Here is a 22,087-nt window from a genome sequence, read left to right on the forward strand (position 1 = left end):
ACATACACATTTGAATGCTTTTATTTGGATCTGAATGCAAGGAAAACAAGATCCAAATACTCTGGGAAGAGTCATTAATAAGGTGACAGGTCTATGTGGCTCACATGCTTTTACAGGTCCTTCCATTTATAATACTCAGCACATTAAGGATAAACAAAACATCTCCTCACACACACACACACACACACACACACACACACACACACACACACACACACACACTCACTCACTGAGACCTGAGACACTTCTCTCTTTTGGTCTCTCAAACAAATGCACACACACAAACGCAGAAACCGACATACACACATTTATTCATTCACTCACTCACTCGCTCACTTACTCACTCACTCGCTCACTCACTCACTCAATCACTCACTCCTTGGGGATGGGCTCGGGTAAATGTGTGGCTGTATCGTCACACATACTGCCAAATGAAAAGTTTGTTTTCCAATCATATTTGGGTCACATTATAATATATATATATATATATATATATTTCATACCATGCAAAGTCTCGGTGTCTTTGCTCTTAGCTTTTGGAAACTCTGACGACCCACCACAGAGATGACACTAAAGAGCTGTATGTCAGCCCTGCATGGATCCCTACTTAAGCTATCCTGTGACTGGCACAGGTGTCACACCTGTCACAGGCGTAACCCTCTTTACATACTAATACTAATACTATTTACAATCATTTTGGACTTTAACCGATGACTGTACTTCAAAGACTTTACATTCCATGGATCAGTCTTTGTCTTTATAGTCACTGTGTATGGTCACTGTGTGAGCTATTATTTAATACTTTGTACTTCAAACATTCTCTTCTTTCATACTACATCACCACCTACTAAAGCACTTACATGGAAAATATCTAGTATGCAAGATACACATGCAGGTGTGTGTGTGTGTGTGTGTGTGTTTGTTTGTGTGTGTGTGTGTGTGTGTGTGTGTGTGTGTGTGTGTGTGTGTGTGTGTGTGTGTGTGTGTGTGTGTGTGTGTGTGTCTGTGTGTGTGTCTGTGAGAGAGAGTATTTGTGTATGCCTATGTTATAAAATACTCTGCCCAGGATATGACTTATTATGTGAAATATATTCCTCGCCAGTGTCATGCTGAGATTACAAGCCACTTGCTTTCTTATGCTGCACCACTTTGAGCTGTTGTCACAGCTTATTTTCATGCATGTGTATTGTGTTTGACGTGTGTGTGTGTGTGTGTGTGTGTGTGTGTGTGTGTGTGTGTGTGTGTGTGTGTGTGTACCCTGCTTCGCACGTGGTGGAATACAGAAAGGGGTGTCTTCTTCTTCTGCTGCTGCTGGTGCTTTTTTTTTAAAGTCGAAGAAGCAGCACTGCCAAACATTTCCATGAGGAGGGAAACTGTCAAAGTAGAGCAGTGAGGAAAGGACAGGATAGAACAGATAAGAGTGGAAAGGAGTAGAGAGGGAAAGAGAGGAGGAGAGGAGGGGGAGGGAGTGAGGAGAGGAGAGGAGAGGAGAGGGGAGGAGAGGAGAGGAGAGGGGAGGAGAGGGGAGGAGAGGGAGAGGGAGGGAAGAGAGGAGAGGAGAGGAGAGGAGAGGGAGAGAGGGGAGGAGAGGAGAGGAGAGGAGAGGAGAGGGAGGAGAGGGGAGGAGAGGAGAGGAGAGGGAGGAGAGGAGAGGGGAGGGGAAGAGAGAGAGGAGAGAGGGAGGAGAGGAGAGGGGAGGGGAGGAGAGGAGAGGAGGGGAAGAGAGGAGAGGAGAGGAGAGGAGAGGAGGGGAGGAGAGGGGGAGGAGGAGAGGAGAGTGGAGGAGAGGAGAGGGGAGGGGAAGAGAGGAGAGGAGAATAGATGGGAGAAGAGAGGAGTGGAGAGAAGTGGAGAGGAGAGGCCTTCAGGGCTTGCTGCTGCTGCTGCCTACCTGAGGACTGGAATGAGGTTAATTTTGGAGAAAGGGGGAACCTTTTTTTGGTATGGGGTGGTGGCTGGGGGGCTGGGGGTTGGGTGTGAGAAGACTTCATCAACTTAGGTCCTTTTATGTTGTGCTCCTAGTTCAGCCACTGCTTATCCACCCTTGTGAGCAGCAAGTACTATGAGGTCAACTGAACGTTGATCAACTGAAGTGTGTGTGTGTGTGTGTGTGTGTGTGTGTGTGCGTGTGTGTGTGTGTGTTTGTAGGTGTGTGTGTGTGCGCGTGTGTGCGTGTGTGAGTGCGTGCGTGCGTGTGTGTTTGTGTGCAGATCTACTGTAGCTTATGCCACTAATACAATACTTTGAATTACTGTAGCAAATATCAAACAACATAAACATGAAACATGAAAAAAGCCCACGGCATCATATCTCTGCGTTCACTGCTGTCATCGGATATTCAGCTTTAAATAACTTGTCACCTCTTAAAATGTAATCATCACCTGTGTTCTATCTTCTCTCAGCTGGGAAGCAGGAGAGCAGCAAACAGAGCGATGTTCCTGTAGCCTGCTGCCTCCACTGTCTCTGCACAAAGAGCAGGCAGTGGGAGGCTGGGATTGGGGAAATGGAAAGGCACAAGATAGCATTAATAGCAAGATGTGCAGTGAAGGGGGGGACAAATAGATCAAATAAGCAGTCTTAGCATGTTTTCTTTGCCTGTCTCTCTCTCTCTGTTTCTCTCTCTCTCTGTCTATCTGTCTCTCTCCCTCTATCTCTCTCTCTCCCGCACACACACAATCTCTTTCTCTCTCTCTCTCTCTGTCTCTCTCTGTCTCTCTCACACACACACACACACACACACACACTCATACAGACAACCACCAACCGGACAAGCAGCACATGGTTGGGTTCACTTGAGCATCTGGATAAAAATGTGCAAAGGAGGAGTAGAATTAGGTCAGACAGGAGCACTGTGTGTAACAAATGTTTTTTAGATGGGAAATCTCCCAATACCACCAGTAAGGAGCCTAATTAATCCTCAGGATATTCACAGCTCCATTCCTCTGCTGTGTGAGTTTGCAGCCATGACAGAAATATATACATGTATATATATATATACATGTATATATATATATATATATATATACATGTAGGTGTATAAAAAATGTCTGTGATAAATATTTCACATCGTAATGATTCAGCTTCCCTTCAGAAAGTTAAAAGAGAGAGAAAGTATACCGTCGGGTGCCTTGTGGGCTTTATCCGTCTTTCTCACTCTATTTCTCTCTCTCTCTCTCTCTTTCTCTCTCTCTCTCCCTCCATCTCATTTTCTCTCTCCCACTCCATCTCTCTTTCTATATATATTTTAATGATGTCAAGACACATCTCCTTCCCGGGGAAAGTATTGTCACAGGTAATGAGGGCCGTGTAGAAGTCCGTGGGGGCCCCTCGGTGGCGTGCTGCTTCAGCTGTACAGAGCTGCGCCTGTGGTCCAGAGTGGGCCGTAAAGGCCTGGAACAGGGGAGCAGGGGCCGAGAGAAGCCATTTGGATACGCTCATTCACATTCTCTACCGCAGTTAGAGTATATATGTGATATGAGATGTGAGATGATATATGTGTGTGTGTGTGTGTGTGTGTGTGTGTGTGTGTGTGTGTGTCTGTGTGGTACTATTGCTGACAGGTTTGTGATTTCTTTTCTGGTTAGACAGGGAAAAAGAAGATGTAGTAGATGTAGTAAATATCTGAAGAGCTTTCATTTGTCCATTTGAAGAAAAAAAGTACACAGTCGATAACAGTCCTTGGCTATATATATATATATATATATATATATATATCCCTTGTGTTATCCTCAAATCTTACCGACACTTATAATTCATATTGTTACAGATACTTAACAAGAGTGTAATAACCACCATCAAAAGCCCTACAAAACAATCCCACCCCCCCACACCCCTTTATGAACCTTGGAACCCTGGCTGGCAATATTGCCCATCCAGTGTCAGCAGCCCAAATGTTTGCTGTTGCTTCCCCTTTTGACTTATACAGTCCTGCCAAAATGACTAATATGTAATAAGTACTTGTGTATGTAATAATGATAATAACAATATGTTCTCATACTGTTCAAATAATAATATCCATAATGTGTCAAATATTCATGTATCCTATGTTTCATACAGCTGGGGTCAAACTGACCCCAAGGAACATCAATGTACAAAATATTTGTATAGGACATTGAAAACATATTATTGTACAAATGTCATGCTAACTCTGTTGTACCCTTCAATTGAGGAAAAGTCAAGAAACATGAAGCAAAAAAAAAAAAAAGTGAACCATATATTTTATGATGTTAAATGTTGCTTGGGGTCAAATTGACCCCAAGGATATAAATATACACCATATACAGTGTATAATATAATACACGTGATTCACATTACAAGTTGGGTCCAGTGAGCATTCTTGTGTTTTACCACTACCTGTATTCTGTGAGGACCTGTCCCTAGTCTGTCTCTGATTGGATCTGACCCTGATAGTGACCCACCCTCTCAGTCCTCGTGCCTAACCAATGAAGGCAATAAAGAGTCCAACACATGCTGTAGAACTAAGGATCCAGGCACTAGATCAATATTAGACCAATTTGTAAAAATGACTAGGTCCTTAAAGAACATTTTTGTTGTGTGTGTGAGAGAGAGAGAGAGAGAGAGAGTGTGTGTGTGTGTGTTTGTGTTTGTGTGTGTGTTTGGTTGTGTGTGTGTGTGTGTGTGTGTGTGTGTGTGTGTTTGAAAAGATGAATGAGACTGGGGGCGGGGGTGGCGTTGTGGGGCAGCCATGTGAATTTCATAACTCCCCTCTCATCGACGTGTGTTGCACAGGTCAAAGATGGGAGTGGACAAAGAGGCGGGACTCATTCACCTGGAGACCAGCGTCTCAGAAACACGTGAGTACCGCACCACCTTCATTCAGAAAGAAACAACACGAATAACCACTCATCTCTCTGTTTTATTCTTCCCTCCCATTGTTAACCCTCTTTCTATACTCTGTGTAGTATGAGTGTGTGTGTGTGTGTGTGTGTGTGTGTGTGTGTGTGTGTGTGTGTGTGTGTGTGTGTGTGTGTGTGTGTGTGTGTCTGCCTTTGTTGGCCTGATCAAAGCAGCGCATGTTTTAAGACACCGGGTAATGCAGATGCAATTCAAATGCTCAGACACTCCTTCTCCTGCACAAAAAAAGAAAAAGAATAGCCAATTGTTCTAGAGAACCCTCTCGCTCCACGTATCCCCTCTCATTAAGATGTAAATCCCTGTGTGTGTGTGTGTGTGTGTGTGTGTGTGTGTGTGTCTGAGAGAGAGAGAGAGAGAGAGAGAGAGAGAGGAAGCCCAGAAGAACTAAACGGAGAGAAGATTGTGCCCACTTCATTAGGGCCCAGGCCCTCTGACTATAAGATTCATTATTTGTCAGATCAAGAATGTGAAAGTGCAGAGGGAACTAGGGCTTATAGAGACAGTGGAGGAGAGCGAATGAGAGAATGCAGTGGAATAGAAAGAGGGATAGAAAGAGATGGAGATGGAGAGAGAGAATACTCTTTCAACAAGAAAAACTTACTATTCATCTAAAGTTAAGCCCCCAAAATTCAAAACATTCTAAAGCAGTTCAGTCCCATGAACTCATCCCTAGATAGATAGATAGATAGATAGATAGATAGATAGATACTTTATTGATCCCCAGGGGATATTCAAGAAGTCCAGCCCTAAGTCCAGTCCCCGATCTCAGTTGGTCTCAGTTGAAACTAACTAATTCACTAATAACCCCTGCCACAGATTGTATCCAGAACAGCACTGCTTCCCAATGTAATCCAAGTTACTGTTATCAAATTAACAATAAAAAAACAAAAGCAATCTGATTTGGAACATTAGATATGACTATCTGGTCATATAAATTAGCAAGAGTATATCTACACTGTCAGAGATACAAAGCAGAGACAGATCCTCACCGACGGGCTGAGTGACTACAGTCTAGTCGAAGAGAAACGAAAAAACAAAAAAGTGAACTAAAGAGCAAACGGTATAGCCACTGTAGGGTCCTTCTATACTACAGTAAGTATCTACCCCAAAGAGACCATCATTTAACAAACTCAACATTTGAGGAGCAGGAGACACTTGGTAATCTTGGGAGAAGATTCCAACACCTGTCTATCCGGTTGTCATGATGCAATAATGTGCCGATAATTATCTTTCTGGGTCCACCTATTATCAGTGCTGCTTGTTTTGTTGTACATAGACAGTGAAAGAAAATATTTTTTTCGCTATTCAGAATAGCCTATACGAAAATAGTCATTCTATTATACATTCTGTCCTATCTATTGCAGAGACCTGGACGTTACTCTTAATTGGGCTACAGTATATCATCTGACTGCACTGCTACAGTAGACTTACGTATTACTCTGTTAGAATTAGGATAAGTGATTTTTTTTTACCCTCACTAAAACAGAGGTGATGGTGACAAGGTTTCCAGGTGGTGAAAACCGGCTGGATGTGCCAGTAAACCATTTTAGACAAAAAAGTTGTTGGGCCCGTGACGTCGGACTTAACAATCAAATTGGCAGCAAGCTATGTTCACTCCACCATGTGAGTGCTCTAAGTCCCCTAAATGGAATTCCCCTGATGCCCTCACCACAACACAAAACGGACCAACACCTACACCGTTTCTCCTCTAATTTTATTTGTGTACAAGCAATGGCTATTTTTTTTTTATTTGCTTTTGTGACAATTAACGTGTGTGTGTGTGTGTGTGTGTGTGTGTGTGTGCGTCTACGTGTGCGTCTACGTGTGCGTGTGCTTGTTTGTGTGTGTGTCTGTCTGTCTGTCTGTCTGCTCATGTTTTAAACACACAGGAGAGAATAGGAAAGCAGAGAGAATGATAGACTGAGAGAAGAGAGATGAAGAGAAAGAGAGGGTCAGACAAAAACAAAGAAAGAAAGAAACGGGAGAAAAAAAATGAAGATGCATGAGTGCAGAGAGAGAGAGAGAGAGAGAGAGAGAGAGAGACAGACGATGGCAATGTCATACCAATGATACAGAGGGAGAGAGAGAGAGAGAGAGAGAGAGAGAGAGAGAGAGAGAGAGAGAGAGAGAGAGAGAGAGAGTCTAAAGCAAGGGGAAAGAGCTAAGCCAAAAGCATCAGTCACAACCTTTGTGGCAGGCAGGGTATCACTGTTAATCTCAAAGCTCCATATGTTTTCCTAAAACATCCAAAGACGAAAGAAGACAACAATAACGACAGCAATAAGCATCAGTCTAATGAGAGGCACACAATGACAGCAACGGGGGAAAAAAATGGCCGACTGAGGAAAGAGGGAGTATTCTGGACAGGAGACAGATTTGGAATGAAGGGAGAGCTGAATGAGTGGAAGAGAGCCCAGATACGGAAGGGGGTGCCAAGGTGGAGAGAGAGAGCGAGAGAACAAAGAACGACAGAATGAAAGTGTGTGAGTCAGAGAGGCACAGAGAAAAAGGGATAGAGGGAGACAGAAAGAGGGTGAGGAGAAAGAGATGTGAGCATAATACCGTATTCAGGCAGTTCACTCTTTCTGTCCCTCCCTCTGTCACACACAGACACACACACACACACACACACACCACACACACACACACACACACACACACACACACACACACACACACACACACACAAGCTGCTTGGCAACCATACAAAGTCACACATACAGAAAAGGCCCCCAGCATCAGCAGCAGCAAACAGTGGGGAGAGGGAGAGAAGCTAGGCCTGTCAGTGGCATCCCACACTATTGATCAAACATAGACACACACACACATACACACACACACACGCACAAAGGACACTCACAGACTCTCACACACTCTCTCTCTCTCTCTTTCACACACACACACACACACACACACACACACACACACACACACACACACACACACACATGCACTCATACACACACACACACACACACACACACACACACAGTCATAAAAGAAACTCACAAACATACACAGACATACGTGTAAGACCGGAGGTACTGCGGATGTTAAACGGTGGGGAACGACAAATATGGGGAACGTATATCTGAACGACATAACCGGTCATATGGAAGTCCGAATTTAGCCGGTTGTTCTAATACTCCCCCCCTAGTATTTCCTCCGGACATTATGTAAATGTGCTGTGTCTGAATGAAGCGTAGAACATGCGGTTAAAATTCACACCTAGTTAGAGGGCGTTTTGGTGACGTTTCTTTCGTGCGTCCATGTGGTTAGATGCCAGTGTTATGATGGAGTGGCATAGTGCTGTCCAGAAAATCTCCGACCTGGAAAGATGCAGACATCACGGAGCTACTGTCCATGAGGGCATACAACATTTTAAAAGAACACATGAAGGGAACGGCAAGAGACACGTTGATGTAGCCTACAACTGCATCACAAGGCCAAACAAATTCAAACGACTGAATCATCATAAGCAGAAAGCGCTGAATAGGCAGTAGCCTACAGCGACGTCGGTGACGACACTAACAGGAGTATTTAATAAATTGTTAGCCAACACAGTCGGTTTTCTGTTCGTTGATAGCCTTCTCATGACCTCACTGCTGAGTTCGCTGATATTTGTTGAGCATAAATATGCCTAGAGAAAATGAAAACGAAGAAAACCAAACTTTGTTCCAAGCTCCTTACGTAAATGCAATAGACACATGAGAAGAGGATGCTTTGGAAAAAATAAACCATGAAAAAAACGTTAACGTTAAACATGCTTAAAAATGTTGTATATGATGGCCTTGAAGTCTTGAGTTAGCCTACTGAATTGGCTGGTAGCCTACCATAAAGTTTGTGCATGCTCTCTCTCCAACGCAAACCAGATTTGGGGTTCCATAGCCAACTAATTCTGCTGCATAACGTTGAAAACAGATAAATGTGTTTATTCGAAGCACACATACAAATACTGTAGGTCAATTTCAAGTGTGCACTTACGTGACTACTTCAAGTATTAGCCTACACACAATAGATTTTTCTTCTTTAGCCTACATAATGCATACACTTTGTAAACAAACAGCACCTGTGACAGTGGCCGCATATATTCTGCGTCATATCTCACATCTTGTGAACTCTACAAGCCCCCACCCCTCACTCGACAACCACACAGAGTTTCTGTAATGTGCGTGTATGTTGTTCACACATAGGTCCGTATAAGGTCAGTATAAGGTCCGCAGCTTAGCATCATATTTGAATCATCCGAAGGGTAGGACCTCCGTTTGACAAATCTCCGCATATACTCCGGAGGTTATATCTGAAAGTGCTTATAGAGAACAGAGGCTAACTCCTGAGGCATTCTACCCTTCAGCCTCCATCCCCTGCTGAGGGACAGAAAGGCAGTCAGCATCTCCAGCTCTCCTTCCCCATAGTCCCACACCACAGCCCTCAGGCTCTTAACCCTTAAAGGTGTAGGTTTTTGAACGTTCTAAGTTCCGAACAATTGAAGGTTCTAAAATTCTATGTTGAATTCAATGAACCCAGATATTCTTTTTTAGAATGTTCATTTTCAACATTTCACACCGTGTGACACTCCTTTAAGGGTTAAGACCCATCCCATTCCATGCTTGGACACACACACACACACACACACACACACACACACACACACACACACACACACACACACACACCACAGCCCTCTGAAGACCCATCCCATTTACAGTAATGGAGCCATAACCCAGTGCTGTGAGTAAATCTGCAGAAAAGTGTCCCTCACTGATAGCACTGGCCTCAACTATCCCCTCATTAAGGCTGCGGTGATGTACATCGGAAGCAGATGACGCCGGTTGGATTCCCAACTGCTGCAGAGTATTTCTGTCTGCTCTCTTACTCGATGTTTACCTCTCTTCTGTGGCCATTTGTCCTCCCCCTTTCTTACCTCTCTCTCCTTTATTTCATTTCCTTCCCTTCCTCTGGCCCACAGAGGCCCTGTATGTCACCTGTAAGCTGCAGAACTGCACTGACGGCAACAAGGGGAAGCCGTTCCCCGGCTACATTGACCCCAACTCCCTGGTGGTCCAGGACGAGTATGTGTTTGTTCAGGTATGTGGAACCATCTATCTATCTATCTATCTATCTATCTATCTATCTATCTATCTATCTAGTGTATCAAATAGCAAATATGTATATAAATGTGTATCATGTACTTTATTAGCATTAGCATAGCATACTTGTTTTTTTAGCAGATGTGCAGTAGAGTGGGATTTCAGGCATGTGTAGCCTCTATCGAATGTTAATAATGTTTGATTAGACTGCCTGACATACATCATCTTTGATTAGGTGAGCTTAATCAGTATCTCTTGAGCCCATGCTGACTAAAGTTTGGTTGTCCTTGTTGTTTTTGCTCTTGTTGTTGTTGTTGTTGTTGTTGATGATGATGGTGGTGGTATTTAATAGCTACTGCAATCACAATGTAAAACATGCAGATTGCGAGGCGGCTTCTCTTCCCCCCCTGTGTGTCGTTATCATAGGTTACCACGGGTGGGAGGACCATCTACTACGTGTCATCGCAGCGGGACGTGTTCACCCCGATGAGGCTCCCGAAATATACTCTGCCCAAGGTAACGCCCTCGATCACTTGCACTCGCTGTGCCATTTTGACATGGAATGCTCATGGCAGGTACACACACACGCACACACACACACACACACACACACACACACACACACACACACACACACACACACACACACACACACACACACACACACACACACACACACACACACACACACACACACCACACACAGCATCTATGTTCTGGCTTGTATATGGACTTGCATTTGCTCCCTGACAGCCTTGAAGACTGAAAGCCACCAAAGGACACTTGCACACATTTACACACAATCATACACACACACATGCACACACACACACACACACACACACACACACACACACACACACACACACACACACACACACACACACACACACATACTGTATACAGACACACACACACACACACACACACACACACACACACACACACACACACACACACACACACACACACACACACACACACACATACTGTATACAGACACACACACGCACACGCACACACGCACACACACACACACACACACACACACGCACACACACACACACACACTCCGCCACTGCAGTCTGGCACTAACGCCACTGATACAATACCCCCCAACCTTGTTTCTTTCTCTCTTTTCTTTTTTTCGCTCTCTTGCTCTCTCGCTCCTTGGAGCGCCCCATCTCTCACCGGTGTCAATTAAACGTGTGTCTCTTCCCCGTCCCTGCTGGACCCCCCTCTACCCCTGTGTCCTTTCATACCGCCGCCCCCAGCAGCGCAGGGCACAGCCTGTGGTAGATGAGATGCCCATATTACCAGCATGCCCACACACACACACACACATGCTCACATACACACACACACACACACACACACACACACACACTGTATACAGACACACACACACACTCACTCACACACAGAAACACACACTCACACACATGCACACACACACACACACACACACACACACACACACACACACACACACACACACACACACACACACACACACACACATGCACACACACACACACACACACACACACATACAGATGAGATGGGTATGGTTCCTGACTAGCTCACACACTGATTTGAAAAGTAATAAAAGAGTGTTAGGAGGCGGCATGGGCAGCAGGCAAGGTGGCTGTGTGTGTGTGTGTGTGTGTGTGTGTGTGTGTGTGTGTAAATGGGGTTTGGTGTTCATTATTAATATGATTGAGCCTCAGCAGGATAATCTGGTGTCTGTGCTCTGGTCTCTCTCTCTCTCTCTCTCTCTCTCTCTCTCTCTCTCTCTCTCTCTCTCTCTCTCTCTCTCGCTCTCTTTCTCCCTCTAGCTCCCTCTGAGAAGTAGCTGTTTTAAATTGTAAAAAATAAAACACACACACACACACACACACACACACACACGCACACACAGTCAAATAAAAGCTTAAAAAGTCAACCTCACAGGAGAGGAGAAGTCCTTTGATTTTATTACAATTTAGAGTTTGTTTTGTGTGTGTGTATGTGCGTGTGTATGTATGTGTGTGTATGTATACTTTGTTGTTATACAGTTTTATTTGGCAAATAGTGTTTGGGACATTAGCATGCACAATGAATTATTCAGAGTTTGGGTTGGCGCAAGTTCACGGGTATGTGTTTACTAAAAAAAAAAAAAAAACACGCAAAAACAAATTGGTTGAGATGTTGTCCTTTTTCTGTTATGAGGGGATTATGTTAACACACATTGTGTTAATCTTTGGCTTGTTGACCACAGCTGGCCAGTGACCCTCCAAAGGGCCATGGATGTGTCGGAGCAGTGGGCTGGAAACTGCTCAACAACAACAGAAAGAGCAACGCAGTAGTGTTAAAAACTGAGAAGCGACACAGACTAGCACATTATACAGTACACACAGTCATCAACATCTGTGGGCTATGCTTCCTGAAAATCAGGTATCCAAATGAGTATGTCAACACACCTAATTATGGTCCCTATGGTCCCCCACACGGGGGGAAAAAAGTATGTTTGCTTGCTCCTTGAAGGGCGTTGTGTCATTTTATGAAACAAAAATGTCATTTTATGGCATTTTATTTTATTTTAGCTCTATACAGTATGCGTATTACAGACCATCTCCATGTGGGTTTTCGGACAGTAATCAAGCATAGTTGTAGATTTAATAAACAACAAAATGGAGAATGGTAGGTAAAGATACAAACCCATGTTTGAATCAGAGCACAATGACACGACAATGTGCTCTGGCCCGGATTGGTCAGTGCAGTGAGGGAGCTGGCCAATGAGAAGGGAGGGAGCAATCATGCCTAGTGTGAGTGCATCCTTAATATACATTAATGTGTGTGTGTGTCTGTGTGTCTGTGTGTGTCTGTGTGTGTGTGTGTGTGTGTGTGTGTGTGTGTGTGTGTGTGTGTGTGTGTGTGTGCCCCAGGACCTGCACGTGATCAGCACGGATGAGAAGCGGGTTGTGGCAGCAGTGCAGGAGTGGAACCAGAACGACACCTTCAATCTGTACGTGTCGGAGTCCGGCGGCGTCTACTACACCCTGGCCCTGGAGAACGTGATGAGCAGCATGGGGCCCGAGGGCAATGTCATGATTGACCTCTATGAGGTACGGACACATGGACACACACACACAAACACACACACACACACACACAGCCATTACAATCAAACCTCATTTTGCATGGCTCACTCCGAGCCTTGTTTGCATTAACCTCTGAACACTGTTTGAGAAGAGAGAGAGAGGGAGATTGAGAGAGAGAGAGAAACTGGGAGAATTTACATTTGAGAGCCACCGCAGTACAGCGCAAAGCAGACCAGAGGCAGAGTTGAGAAGGCTGCCCCCGCTGTTTAAGTTTGGAACAACCGCGAGCCGGTTCAGCTGCTTGTCAACTAAAAGAGGATAAACGAAAACAACGTGGGTAGTGAACTGCTGATATGAGTACAGTAAGGTGAAGCTGGCGAAAACAAGCCAGTTTGGGAGCTGACGCTGACGTGATTGGCTCGTTCATGTCTCTGTAGTGACTCTGTTTCCTGTGCTGTCACGTCGCAGTTGCCTGTCTCAGACGCGGCCGGCACTGTCCAGTCTCAGCCGTGCGTCGGCCATCTGTCGACAACGCTAAATATAGACAGTGTCTGTTAGTAGTCAGACGCACCGCATATCAGCTCTGTCAGGTGCAACTTCTGACAGCATATTGGAATGTATCGTAGTACACAGGTAGAAAGAGTAGGAGCCTGGGGATAAGAATATCCCTTGCTCTTTCTCTCTCTCTCTCTCTCTCTCTCTCTCTCTCTCTCTTCTCTTTCTCTCTCTTTCGCTTGTTCGCTAGATCGGTGGCTGCCTTTAGGGCTATCGCCCAATCAAATAATTAAAGTGTTGATACCCCACCCCCCCCCCCCTCTGGAGTACACTCCTCTTTGGCCTCGACAAAATGGAGGAAGAGGATCTAGCAGCCTGATTGAGGTCACCAACCCGACTCCCGACTCTCGGATTACGAGGGCGCACGCACACTCGCAGCATATGCTAAAATCTCACCCCTCGGCAAGATCGACGTGTACATCAATTATTCACAAGGCGCGTGGTGGGGTCCTCTTACTCCTCTTCCGCCTCTTCCTCCCCAGCACTGCGTGTGGTGGCTTGGCCTCAAGGAACGGGTGCCACTTAAGTCCGGGACAGTCACAAATTGCAGCTGGCTGGATGTGCGTAGCCTGGTGAAAATCTAGTGATCTGGGCTGTGTGTGTGTGAGACTCTAATAGGTCTTTGTTAGAGGCCTCGGGGAGAGAAAGAGAGAGGGGAAGGCTTGACCACACACACTCAGAGCTTGCCCACACGCACACAGTGCTTGACCACATGCACACAGTCTGACCACACATACACAGAGCCGCAGGCAACACGCTGCATGTTGAGCTGTGTTTCGTGTGTAAACTGCAAGCTGCATGTTGAGCTGTGTGTGTGTGTGTGTGTAAACTGAAAACTTTCAAATAATTTAGTATATTTACCCCATCCATTTTTTCTCTCTCTCTCTTTTTCCACTCGTTCAGTCTTCTCTCTGTATTTACTGTGGAGTCAATATGTTTTTCCTCCACACTGATTTCCCTCACTCTAGGGGTATGAATATCTCTCTCTCCATCTATCTCTCTATCTCTTTTTTTCTCTATCCTTTTAACACAATCCTATACAAATATTTTAATTGTGTGAATCTGTCAGTGTTTTTGTAAACCAATAAAGAATGCGTTAAAATCTCAAAATCTCTCTCTCTTGTTCTCTCTCTCTCTCTCTCTCTCTCTTGTTTCTCTCTCTCTCTCTCTCTCTCTCTGGGGGTCTCTTTATGTCTTTTAGCTGTTAGAGTAAACATACTGTATTTTTCTCTTCCCCCTTCATCCCCTGTTCATAGGTGGCAGGAATTAAAGGCATGTTCCTTTCTCTCTCTCCCTCTCTTTCTCTCTCTCTGTTCCCAGGTGGCAGGAATTAAAGGCATGTTCCTGGCAAACAAGAAGCAGGAGAACCAGGTGAAGACCTACATCACTTACAACAAGGGCCGCGACTGGAGACTGCTGCAGGCGCCTGATGCCGACCTGAGAGGCAACAGCATCCACTGCATGCTGGTAAGTGTAGTTCTCAAGGAGAGAGAGAGAGAGAGAGAGAGATAGACAGACAGAAAAAGGGAGGGAGAGAGAAAGATAGAGAGACAGAGAGAGGGAGGGAGAGAGAAAGACAGGGACGGAGAGAGGGAGGGAAAGAGAAAGAGAGAGAGGAGAAGGAGGAGAAAGAGAGGGAATGGAAAAGTGTGTGAGAGAGGGGAAAGATCAAAAAGAGAGGTAGAGTAAGCATGGGTGGAAGTGAAGTGAGAGAGAGTGTAAGAGGGAAGGAAAGATAGAGGGATGATAGAGGGAAAGAAAAAAAGGAGGGGGAGTAAGAAATGGAGGGAAAGGAACAAAAGAGGAAGGGAGAAGGAGGGAGGGAGGGAGTGGTGAAGAGGCTCTGGCTTGTCCAGGATAAACAGGCCGATCACTGACCACTGAGTCCAGCCCCACGGACAACAGGCTCCACGGCAACAAGCAGTGCTGTCCATCAAAAGCTCGGCCCCCGCTCCCAGTCATCAAAGCTAAAGGTCAGACGTTTGATCCCATCTGAAAAAGCTGACCTCACATTTAAAAAGGAGGACGTGAGGGACACAGAGAGATGGACAGAGAGAGAGAGAGAGAGAGAGAGAGATAGAGGAAGAGAGGAAGAAGAGAACATGAGATGCCAAAGAGACAGATAGAACAAAGAGAGATAGAGCACATTTGGCAGATTTCCTTGTGTGTGTGTGTGTGTGTGTGTGTAAAAGCGCAAGGTGTGCGCAATTAGGCAAGCAGCTAGGGCTGGGCGATAAAACGATAGTGATATGTATTGCAATAGACATGTAATCGATATCAATAAAAAATACGTTCGATAGAACATTCGATGATTAAAAGCAACACACACCTGCCGCCTTACGTTGTCCATAAATAAATAGGCTATATATCTTGCATTGTAGCTAGTATGTGCAACTCTACCAGAGTAGGCGATACAAGGGCTACCTCAACACAGACTCTCAATGAGTCCTTGCCCCGTGCACTCTCTCTCTCCCCCTCTCAACATCCCTCCTCATGCACATGTAATCCACACATTCACAATCGTGCAAGACGGCTGGCTAAATTGCTATTAAATCCGTTTAGCATCATTAGCACGCTGCACGAATTAGTTCAAAACTGTTGCATTCAAATTGACTGCTAAGTTCTAATCATCTCAATCCCGATGCAAATGGAAAAGTATTTTCCAAGACTCAAACGGGCCTGTCCTAAGGAGGAAAAGTATTCATTTGAAACTTAAACACACATGGGGAAACTGAACAGTCTCTAGACTATGATAAACTAGCAAATTAAGCTACTTTGTTTACAATATTTCCAGGCTTCAACCAGTGCTGCTTTTCATTCAGACTTATGTACACATTTATTTATTTGAGTGTTTTTCATGATTGTGTTGCTATTTCTTTTCCCTGTTTGCTTTGATTGATAACTGAGGTGATTCAAATCAGAGGAAGGTTAAGTTTAAAATAAAAGTGTTTTTTGAACTTTTTTCCCCCCTTCTGGTCCTTATCTGAAATAGATTTTTTTTTTTTAAAAATCAATAATTATTGATATCGACTGATATGAAATACTTAATATCGTGATACAGTTTTCAGCCATATCGCCCAGCCCTAGTGTGTGTGTGTGTGTGTGTGTGTCTTCATAAATGAAGTTGAATTCCCTTAAGATTATTATTTTGTGTTGTGTGTTGGAGGGGAGGGGGGGATTGGCAGTTAGATTGGCGTTTGCTTTTGTGCTGAAGTTAATTGAATGAATTCATCGACTTGAGATCTGGCAGATGCTCGTGTTTCAAGGACTCTCTCTCTGACTCAGCGGCAGTCACTCTGGTGGAGCAGACCCAATTAACCCACTCAGAACACACACACACACACACACGCAAGCCCTTATATAATGTGAGTTTATTAAACCTCCAATTTTTTGTGTAAAGGTTACACCAATCAAAATTAACATCCGGGGGGAGGGGGTGAGGCGGGTGGGTTGTCAACCAACTGAAACCATGTTGTTAATGAAAGCCTCTTTGATGGAGGTGAATACTATAGTCAAGCCACTGAGACTCCTGGGACTAAATAATGCTATTAAAAGCCGTCTCCTTAATTCTAAATGGAGACATCGAGTTGACCGATTTGATCCAGTGTTAATCCAGCGTATCTAGAGCAGGTAAACCTTGAGGCTGGCTTACAAAAGAACTTCTTGCAAAATAAGTCCTTTATTCTGGATGGTACAGCAAAGTTATGGTAGCTCTGCTCCATGCACAGCACAGCACAGCACAATGTTGCGAAGTGGAGCCAAGACAATGAACCCAGATCTAGAACACTCACGGTTAGATATAATGACAGAATATACATTGCTGTGTGGGGTAAGATGGGAGGGGGGGCAGGTAGGGATATTGCCTTCCTGGGCTGATTTGATTTAGTTAGTTAGTTCTACATGAATCACAATCAATGATCTTCATGCGTCGGCCAAAGGTGACACAGTCTCGCAGTGGCGGGATTGGGCCAAAAGATTGTGAGGTGGCACTGCTGCCTCTGAAACCACGTTGGGAACGAAGTCTCTTTGACCTGATGTACCCTCTCCTGCCCTCAGCCCTACTGCTCTCTCCACTTGCACCTCCACGTGTCGGCCAACCCGTACACATCAGGAAACATTGCCAGCAAAGAGTCAGCCCCCGGCATCATCATGGCGTCAGGTAAGTCGGCATCTAGAAACCTCATTAATACATCGTGTGGAGTTTCTCTGGGAATACTCAAGGGAGGGGTGAGCGACCTTTCTGGTGTGTTTTGGTTTGGTCCTTGGTTAAAATACAACCCCAAATCAGAAAAAGTTGGGACGTTGTGTAAAATGCAAATGCAATTAACTCTGTGCCACAGGACATTAATCCAAATACTAATCAAACCTCAGTGTGTGTTGTTCTATAGTGCTACCCATAGTGTTCTGTGGTGTTTTATAGTGTAGCACCACTGCAACAAGAATTCTTTAACAGAAAGTATAAATAAATGACCATAAATCACCTTGACCATAAGTGTTTTTGGCCCCGGATTATGTTTTATTCTTGTGCAGCGTATAAGGGTATAGATGTGTGTGTGTGTGTGTGTGTGTGTGTGTGTGTGTGTGCATCCATGCTTGTGTGTGATAAACAGTATTGTTGGTTCTATTAGTTGTCATGTTTGTAACCGAAGGCATTAAAGTTGAATGTGTTACTCTCCCCTTTAGATTAAAATGTTTAAATCATGCTCATGCCTAAATAGTGTTCTGCAGTGTTTTATAGCACTGCAGCAAGAGTACAAGAATAATGTACATTATGGTCCAGTGTTTAGGGACCTCGGATAATGTACCAGTGGTTATAAGGATATGAACAGTGTGTATGTATGTATGTGTGTGTGTGTGTGTGTGTGTGTGTGTGTGTGTGTGTGTGTGTGTGTTTGTGTGTGTGTGTGTGTATTTGTGTGTGTGTTTGTGTGTGTGTGTGTCTGTCTGTGTGTGTGTGTGTGTGTGTGTGTGTGTGTGTGTGTGTGCCTGTGCTTGTGGGTGATAATAAACAATATTTTCAGGGCTATTTTTATGTTTGTAAGCGAAGGCATTGTAGTTGAATGTGTCATTCCTCCCTTTAGATTAAAATGTTTAGGTCATGGTCAAGTCTAAACGAAGTTCAGCTTTTAAGATTGCACAAGAGAACAACTCAATATTTTATAAGAAAAAATAAATAAATGCAAGGGGGGGGAAATGAGTGTGTTACCACTTTTAGATATAAATATATAATCTTGTTTCTGTGAAGGCCACAAAAGCTCATTGTGTGTGTACATTAAGAAGCTTAACGTGCGCTACACACTGACTAACCAGAGGGATTTCTATTAGACATAAAGCGGAGATTGCCAATTTATGTCTGTTTTTTATCCCCCGACGTTCCCGGTGGAGGAGCAGGTATATTTTACGCTGTTGTGACTGCCTCAGCACAAAGGCAAAGCTGGTGTCATATCACTTCTTTGGCTCAGGGGTTGGCACAACCTTATTACTTTTTTTCTTAGTGCGTGTGGGTGCGTGTGTGTGTGTGTGTGTGTGTGTGTGTGTGTGTGTGTGTGTGTGCATGTGTGTGCATGTATGCATGCATGTGTGTGTGTGTGTGTGTGTGTGTGTGTGTGTGTGTGTGTGTGTGAGAGTGTGTGTGTGTGTCTGTGTGTGTGAGTGTGTGTATGCTAGGGGTGTAACGGTTCATGTATTTGTATTGAACCGAAACGGTACGGGCGTCACGGTTCGGTGCATGAATTCACACGGAGAATACACGGTATAAATAAACATAAAACTCGTGTGCCGGATTAATTAATGTCATGTGCAATTACTGTTAAGTAGCGAGAGTTACGGGAGTTCTTTAGCGACACCTAACGCTAATCTGTAGCCTCGCCTTAGCTCTGAAGCTCTGATTGGCGCCTATGTTTTTTTGTCAGGTCGTTGGTCGAGTCAGTCAGTCAGAGATAGTAGCACTAAGGTGGCGACACACATTAGAGGATCCGCTGGTCTCTTCGCAAGTTTGAGAACTTCAGTTACAGTAGTACAGGCGAGAGAGTGGTGGATAAGAAACTGTGTGTCGGCGTTGTTCAGCAGTTGTTGAGTATGTGAGTGGAAATATATGCTACACATATTCGAAGCAATCACCCAGATTATGTAGGCTACCAATCACTGAAATGAGAAAAAAAAAAACTTTCCCTGCGCTTCACCAGCCTTTGGATACACATACAAATAGAACCAAAACCTATGGCTTAAATTAAATGATTTCGTAATGACAGAAAGCTATGTACAGTAAATCGCGTGGTAATTACCTTTATGTTGGGGTAACTTGTAACTTGTAAGGAGCTGGTAGTGTTAAGTGCATAGACAGTAAGTGTCAACGCTAACCAGGCTAATAAACAAACAATGCTACGGTGAGTTAACGTCGAAGGGCAAAGTCATGTGACTTCTAGTTGTAGTCTGTTTATGAAATGAAAGGAGCAATTTCGTTTTTTAAAAGAAGGCAAAATAGTGTGATATTTTCAGTTAGTAGGCTAGATTATTACTGTACACACACTGAAAAATATTGAGGCAAATTGTAGACCCTTCCATATACAACTAAAGACAGATGTTGAAGGTCTTGCTTAAGTGGATTTTAAGGTGGATCATTATTCTATGTAATTTGCACTTTCAGAAATAAGAGATGCTGTAGGCCTATTTTAAGTTTTATAGCTGATTGTCTTATTTTGTTTACAACTTACAGATGGAGTCTGGGTACTTATTGTACTGTTTAGCCTACATCTTACACACTTCAGGCTGTTGCAGATAGCTCAGGGAAGAGACTGTATGACACTAGGTGGTACAGCCTGATACATGCACAATAAAAAAAAAATTGCTTTCTGCATTTTTGGTTTTGCTTTTCCCTCCATTGTACCGAACTCGTACCGAACCGTGATGTCCGAACCGTGGAATGAACCGAACCGTGACTTCTGTGTACCGTTACACCCCTAGTGTATGCATGTGTGTGTAAGCCAAATTGTGATGTTCACCATGCGTTGAGGATGACTGCATAGAGAATAAACAGGATTACTGCCAGACATGGTAAATGAAACTCTTTGGTAAAGTGCTGCTACTCTTCAGGGGACCGCTGAGAGAGGAGAGGAGTAGTTTGTGTGGAGTGTCACTTCACAGTTTCCGTTGTTAAAGTGCCACCTCCTCCCACATGTGGAACATGTCTGTAAAAGCTTTAGAGGAATCACACTTGTTATGTGTAATACATTTGCAATAATAAAATGATGGTAAAGAGCTTGTGTAGTACATACCATACTTAAATGGCATAATGCCTTTCAACACTCAAGGTTACACAGTAGGTAACACTTTATTTTAATGTGTCGCTGTTACAGTGTACCTACCTAATTAGGTACAGTGGTACAACCTGTGTAACAACATGTACTATCAGGTACTATCATTGTACTTGCATTATGTATTTGTGGGTACCTACATATAGTTGTTACATTGTAATACTGAGTGCTTTTACAAAACTTTGCCAATTTGCCTAAAAGAGGCAAAGAGCTGACCTGAGACCTGCTGGATGGGGTAAATCGGATCATGTTTGGATCATCGGATCATTTTGATATACAAAGCATGCTTAGCTCCAGTCAAGGCCTCATTGTCTTCAGTGTACATGTAACAGCTGTGCTGCTACAACCTTGTTACTCTTTGATACAGTGGAATAAACTGGAACAGGTCTTGTCTTGGAACAGGTCTACTAATTCACATGTACTGTGTGGTGTAACAGCAGACACGTTTCAACACATCAATTACAGGATGCATAACATCATTGACAGGATGTATATATGTAGATGTAAGTACTTAACTGGTACACTTTATTTTAATGGGTTTATTCCACTGTATCAAAAGAGTAATAAATGTGTACCAACACAGTTGATACATGTACTACAGTATGTAGGGTAATGGCAGACATGTTCCAAGACACCAATGACACAACATACATGTAATATGTAATTGTAAGTACTTAACTGGTACACTTCATTTTAATGGGTTTATGCCACTGTATCAAAAGAGCAATAAGTGTGTACCAACACAGTTGATATATGTACTATGTAGTGAATTAGTAGACCTGTTCCAAGACATCGAAGACATAACATACATGTAAGTAATTAACTGGTACACTTAATAGGTTTATTCCACTGTATCAAAGAGTAACAAGGTTGTAGCAGCACAGCTGTTACATGTACTGAAGACAATGAGGCCTTGACTGGAGCTAAGAATGCTTTGTATATCAAATCTATCATGACCAGATTTACCCCATCCAGCAGGTCTCAGGTCAGCTCTTTGCCTCTGATGAAAATGTAGGCAAATTGGCAAAGTTTTGTAAAAGCACTCAGTATTACAATGTAACAACTATATGTAGGTACCCACAAATACATAATGCAAGTACAATGATAGTACCTGATAGTACATGTTGTTACACAGGTTGTACCACTGTATCTACACTGTAACAGCGACACA

The 22,087-nt window shown here is 43.8% G+C and overlaps 1 protein-coding gene across 1 annotated transcript in view; it reads left to right on the top strand.

Annotated features, from left to right (window-relative positions):
* LOC125297821 (VPS10 domain-containing receptor SorCS1) overlaps positions 1-22,087 on the top strand; it is a 163,064-nt gene that overhangs the window by 109,110 nt on the left and 31,867 nt on the right. The window contains 6 exon segments of the mRNA XM_048248319.1: positions 4,750-4,814; positions 9,845-9,963; positions 10,392-10,481; positions 12,893-13,072; positions 14,924-15,070; positions 17,660-17,762. Of these exon segments, the coding sequence (XP_048104276.1) occupies positions 4,750-4,814; positions 9,845-9,963; positions 10,392-10,481; positions 12,893-13,072; positions 14,924-15,070; positions 17,660-17,762 (704 nt within the window).

Source organism: Alosa alosa, chromosome 7, assembly GCF_017589495.1.
Source record: "Alosa alosa isolate M-15738 ecotype Scorff River chromosome 7, AALO_Geno_1.1, whole genome shotgun sequence".
In the NCBI taxonomy this organism is placed as follows: Eukaryota; Metazoa; Chordata; class Actinopteri; order Clupeiformes; family Clupeidae; genus Alosa; species Alosa alosa.